This window comes from Terrapene carolina, unplaced genomic scaffold, assembly GCF_002925995.2.
Source record: "Terrapene carolina triunguis isolate 2854851 unplaced genomic scaffold, T_m_triunguis-2.0 Scaffold211, whole genome shotgun sequence".
Taxonomy (NCBI): Eukaryota; Metazoa; Chordata; order Testudines; family Emydidae; genus Terrapene; species Terrapene triunguis.
The window spans coordinates 35,646,768-35,652,767 of NW_020664562.1; the positions used below are offsets into that span (position 1 = coordinate 35,646,768).

At 40.5% G+C, this 6,000-nt stretch overlaps 1 protein-coding gene across 1 annotated transcript in view; it reads right to left on the bottom strand.

Annotated features, from left to right (window-relative positions):
• Positions 1-6,000, bottom strand: part of LOC113407421 (leucine-rich repeat-containing protein 7-like) — a 249,087-nt gene that overhangs the window by 87,556 nt on the left and 155,531 nt on the right. Inside the window, exon 11 of the mRNA XM_029912418.1 lies at positions 835-964. Coding sequence (XP_029768278.1) covers positions 835-964 — 130 coding nt within the window. The remainder of the gene's footprint in view (positions 1-834; positions 965-6,000) is intronic.

Sequence of the window (6,000 nt, forward strand, 5' to 3'; positions counted from 1 at the left end):
CCAAACCGACTTCAGTGGGAGTAGAATCAGGTCCTTTACTTGATAAATGGCTTTTCAAGTTATAATTTAACCTATCTGCTATCAATAGCTTCCTGCTATATTAAGATGTATGTATACACATCATATTTCTTCACATAGTTTGATTAAAATGCTTTCTATTATCATAATGTGTTCATTAATGAAATACTCATTTCCAATTCTAGTTTTCCTATTTACATTTATATTGATATTAACGGTCAAGGGCATAAGCCCGCGGTTTACAATGTAAAATGACAAACAAAATGTAAGAGAGACAAGGTGGGTGAGATAACATCTTTTATTGGACCAACTTCTGTTGTTGAGAGACAAAGTTTTGGGTTTACACAGAACTCTTTTTCAGTTAACATGGAGGTGACCTGAAGCAGAAATCTGTGTAAGCTCAAAAGCTTGTCTCTCTCACCCCCAGAAGTTGTTCCAATAAAAGATGTTAACTCACCCACCTTGTCTCTCTAATATCCTGGAACCAACCCAGCTACAACAACACTGCATACAGCATTAGTAACACATGAGAAAAACGAACAGGGTCAAATACTGCTTGCCTTGCACACAGGGTCAAATTCTGCTTGCCTTGCTCATGTGAGTGATATCACCTGTTCCATGGGAACAAGTGATTAAGGCAAGTAGGACTTGATCTTCCATCTGGATCATTTATGACCCCATCCTGCAGAGTGAGAAAAAACTTCCATACACCTGCCATAACTTCAGTGGATGTTTTGTCTGAGTATAGATTGCAAGGTTAGGCCCTTCATGTAAAACATACTAATGAATAATTTAAAAACAGAATCAGTTTCTCACTTCTCTAGGCAATTCAGACAGGAAATTCTCATCCACAGCTAATGTTCGCAGGCTATGAAGGTAACCAATGGTAGAAGGTAGGGACTCCAGTTCATTACAGCTGCAGTCAAATTCTTCTAATAGAGATAAACTGAAATTTTAAACACGTTGTTAGACTTTTTGAAAAAGTAAGAACACAAATTAACAGTTTCAAATCTCTGCAAGTTTATAGTGTCAGATTACTACATTTGCAAATCATATATTGAAAAAGTAACATTTATTATTCAGATTCTCACAGAACAAAAGGTTGAAGATATAAATAATTATATACACCTAAGGGTATGCCTACACTATCCGCCGGATTGGCGGGCAGCGATCGATCCAGTGGGGATCGATTTATCGCATCTAGTCTAGACGCGATAAATCGACCGCCGAGCCCTCTCCCGTTGACTCCTGTACTCCAGCGCAGCGGGAGGCGCAAGCAGAGTCGACGGGGTAGCGGCAGCAGTCGACTCACCACGGTGAAGACACCACGGTAAGTCAATCTAAGTACGTCGACTTCAGCTATGTTATTCACATAGCTGAAGTTGCGTAACTTAGATCGATCCCCCCTCAGTGTAGACCAGAGCTAAGTATAGTTGAGTATTGGTAATACTACTAATATTGAGGTAATCCTATCTATTTATCTAAGGTAAAGCCGGCAAGGTATTTTTAAGGGATACCATTCTGTCCCATGCATTATTATTGTTGTTTATTATTTGTAGTGTAGAAATGCCTAGACTAGAGGCATCTGTCAAGGATCAGGGACCCAGTGTGTTAGGCACTGGACATATGCACAAAAAAAGATGATAGGTGGGAAAAAGAACTGTTTGGTGAGAAGAAAGTATCTTTATACACTACTGAAAAAGGTATATTTTTCAGCTGATGTCACTGACACAAACTCTGATACAAAAAGCTGGTTAGTGGAGAGAACCAAACATTGATCCAAATTCAGCAAAGCCAGCTATAATTAGCCATTAAAGCAGAAGATGTATTCTTTGTAAGTATGCTTATCTTTCAAATTCTGACAGATTATCTTCTGAGATTGTTTCAAAACACAATATGGGATAGCCAATTGTATAGCAAAAATTAATACAAAAGCAAACAGAAATAAGTCATTTTTAAGAGTATTTGGCTATTGAACTTAAAGTACTTCAAGGTTTTCATGCCAAGTCTTTAATATAAAACTGCCTGATAAGTGGAACTGTGTAATGTGCTGAGCACCTGATGTACTAAATATTAACATGCTCCCTTTATGAAAAAATAAATTATCTCAATATCTGCCCTGGATCATTGTTGTGCTGCACTTCTAAAAGCTTATAGCAATGTAAAAGGCTGTAGTGGAGATGAGAATCCCCACATGCATGCTTCAGAGGTACCTTGCCCATGTCAATCTAGCTATGATTGTAGAGTAAGAAATTTAAGGTTTAAAATATAAATAAGAGAAAAGTGAGGCCTAAGAATGTGACCTTCACTCGGGTGAACAGTGCTCACACTCATGGGTACAACTGCAATACTAAAGTCGATGACAGTTATAAGTAAGCAATGCTTGCAGATCTGGACCTTTCAGTATTTTTTTAAAATTATTTTTACCCAACTAAATTATTTAAAAAACTCTTCCAGCCTTCGAACTCTGAGAAATGTAATGCCTGCAGCTAGGGTGACCAGACAGCAAGTGTGAAAAATCGGGACAGTGGGTGGGGGGGTAATAGGAGCCTATGTAAGAAAAAGACCCCAAAACCAGGACTGTCCCTATAAAATCGGGACATCTGGTCACCCTACCTGCAGCAGCTAATCTACACCCAGGGCCCAACTGGTTCTCAGCACTTTCCTGTAACTACCTGACCTCAATAAGTTGAAGGTCTGAAGCACATCACCCTTCCATGAGCCGTATGGTGATTAATGAAGTGAATTGTGAGGAGAACAGCTGAAAGCTTTGCCAGCTATTTTATTACAAGTTTTGTATCTGTCAACCTGTCTTTCAAACCAGACAAAGAGCAATATTTTGCAAAGGTAATACTCAAACATGTTGGCCTAGTTCATTCAAGGTCTTTCCTGGCAGGAATAGGCATAGACCTGACAGAGTACCCTTGTAATGGAAAGTATAGTGGAAAGGATGCCATCTTGGAAGCTGCCCACAACTAGCTAGGGTTTGCCAGGTGATGTGCTGATTTAGCACAACTCCCCTGTCCTACTTAGACCTAGAATTGGGAACATTACAAACACTATCCCGCAAACAGTAAATTTCAAGAGCCACACAAGGTGTGCCACTGAAACCTTAATAGGCAATGTAATTTTAGTTAAAAGGTACCATCTGACATATACATTCTCAACCTCTTTCCCTCTTGGTAACAATCAGGACAGAAATGAAGTTTGTGATAACAGAGGGAACACAGTCAAAGTGAGACTGGACTTAATCTAGCTATCCAACAGCTATACAACTTCTGTGTAACTTCGAAGTCTAATTTTCATTGTTCAGAGTTTGTGGAGGGAAGGTAACCTGGCCACAGCAGCTTATCATATGAATTTAGTTAGGGTTCTAATAACCTCATCACTCACTGAGGCTCCACTCATTCTCCCTGGGTGTGCAGAGTATGAAGGTAATGGACCTTTATGGGTCTTCTGTGTCCCCTGGAAACCATGGGGCTATGCCCAACACATGCTCTACCTGTACTAGAGAGAAGAGTAACCCATAGCTTAAGAAGTCCTCGCTCTCATTATGTCATTTTCACCACATATTTGATCAATCATCGTAAAGTTGGGGAAGGATGGAATGGATAACAAAACATCAACTGATAAGATACTAGATGCTTGGTGGAAGAAGCCTGTAACTTAAAGAAGCCCTCTCTCACCATGACTTAGTTATTACTTCTCTGCATTGTTTCCCCCTTTCACTTGCTGCAGTTTTTCCTACTCTACTTTGACTGTGTAGATCCACCAGAAGGATAGCTACAGATGAGATAAATGAAGGGAAATTAATGCTTTTCAGTATTTCTGAGAGATGCATTTTTCCTCAAGTATTTTCTTGACTTCACCTATCATTTTTTTAAAAATGTATATTGTTTAAAGTAGTGGTTCTCAAAGCCGGTCCGCTGCTTGTTCAGGGAAAGCCCCTGGTGGGCCGGGCCAGTTTGTTTACCTACTGCGTCTGCAGGTTCGGCCGATCGCGGCTCCCACTGGCCACGGTTCGCTGCTCCAGGCCAATGGGGGCTGCAGGAAGGGCGGCCAGCACATCCCTCAGCGAACCGCAGCCAGTGGGAGCTGCGATTGGACAAACCTGCGGACGCGGCAGGTAAACAAACTGGCCCAGCCCGCCAGGGGCTTTCCCTGAACAAGCACCGGACCAGCTTTGAGAACCACTGGTTTAAAGCAACAAAGAATACTAGGAGAGTGGTGATGATTTGGTACTGAATATCACCAGGATATTTTAAAACGTTACCTCACATTGACGTGTAATTTGCATTAAGGAAGGTAGGTATCAGGCCTGAACCTACATTTTTTGCACACCAAAAATGCTCCCTGAAATCAGTGGGACTTTTGGGTGTGCTGGAAGTGCAGTTTGGGTCTCATCATATAATAAAACAACTTTACTGATAAGCAATCACCAATTTGTTTGATTTTGTGATAAGAACAACAGTGAACAATGTAGCTGTTTCACGTATGTATGTTTGTTGTAGTAATTGCCAGGATTTATATGACATGCATTCTGGAAGCCACTCAAACAATATTCATTACATGAGTTACACCAGAATACTTTCTTACAATAGTTTGCATTCTACAGTGCAGTACATGTGCTACAAAATACAAAAGTTTTCCTTTGCTCTAGTATTTCCACCATACTGTATATGTGTACTGAGACCTGCTAAAAACAGTGTTTCCTGAAATTGGAAAGGATCTACCCAATTGCTTCTTTAGCACAGTACCACTTAGTTCCATGCTAGAAAGTCCCAACTCCAGGTCACTACTGCAGATATATTTTGCCATCCTGGGTGGAAACCAGACTCAGTAAACAAGGTAAGGCAGCTCTGACTGACAGAGCCAACCAGGAAGAAGTAATGAAACAAGATTGGAGACGCAACCTAGCCTCATCTCCCTGTCTCCCTCTAACTCTCCATAAAGGACCAGCCACTCTGTGACACCATCCTTCCCATCTGACAAGTTAATTAGTTTTCTGCTCTCATTATGTCATTTTCAGCCAGCATGTGTGCAAATATCTCCGGGTCATGAATGACACACATCTCTAGAGATGAGTGTTTTTATCTCTATGGGCTCAATCCAGCAAAGCACTTAAGCAATGGGAAACCATTGAGACTATTCAGAGTTCTTAAACACATGTTTAAATGCTTTGTTGGATTGAGGCCACACTATTCAGCATCTCACAGGATTGAACCCTAAATATCTCTTTGAATCTAGGCTGATAGTGACTACCCACCATCACCACCACCTTTTTGGCCCTAACTGCTTTGTTGGCAGTTCTATTAAGGCAAGTATCAAACAGTTGACAGACTGCTCTCTATGTCATTATAACATCCGGCTCCAGAGAGAGTCAGTTCTCTCCTCCTCATTGTTGATTTTTATATTACAATAACATGTTCCAGTGAGTACCATGGCTACCACTTTTTGAGAAAGACCCAGCAGGAAACTGTCTAAAGTAATGAATGAGTCAGAGAAGGGAAGCACAATTTGAAGTTATAGGTACAGTGATCATTCTATGGAAGAAAATTACTTCACCTCTAGTGCTGCCAGGCCCCTAAATTTAACAAGCACAATCATTCAAAAATGATGTAGCAGTATTAGCTGTCTATCCTAGTGTTCTGCAAATCCACCTCTTAGAGCTGCAGTATCTCTCTTTTGAGAGCTAATTAAGGCTTCTTGAGAAACAATATTTAACAGAAAGTTGGCATAAGACCAGAGGGTTCCTTTCAATTCTGAACAATTCAATCACTGAGATAATATCTTAATGACAGGATTCTTTTTTTAAACATGCACACTGCAAAAAGCCACCAAAGTGCCAACTAGTGCATGAACCATCTGGATAGTGTCCAATATAATTTCTCAAAAAGAACAGGAGTACTTGTGGCACCTTAGAGACTAACAAATTTATTAGAGCATAAGCTTTCGTGGGCTACAACCCACTTCTTCGGATGT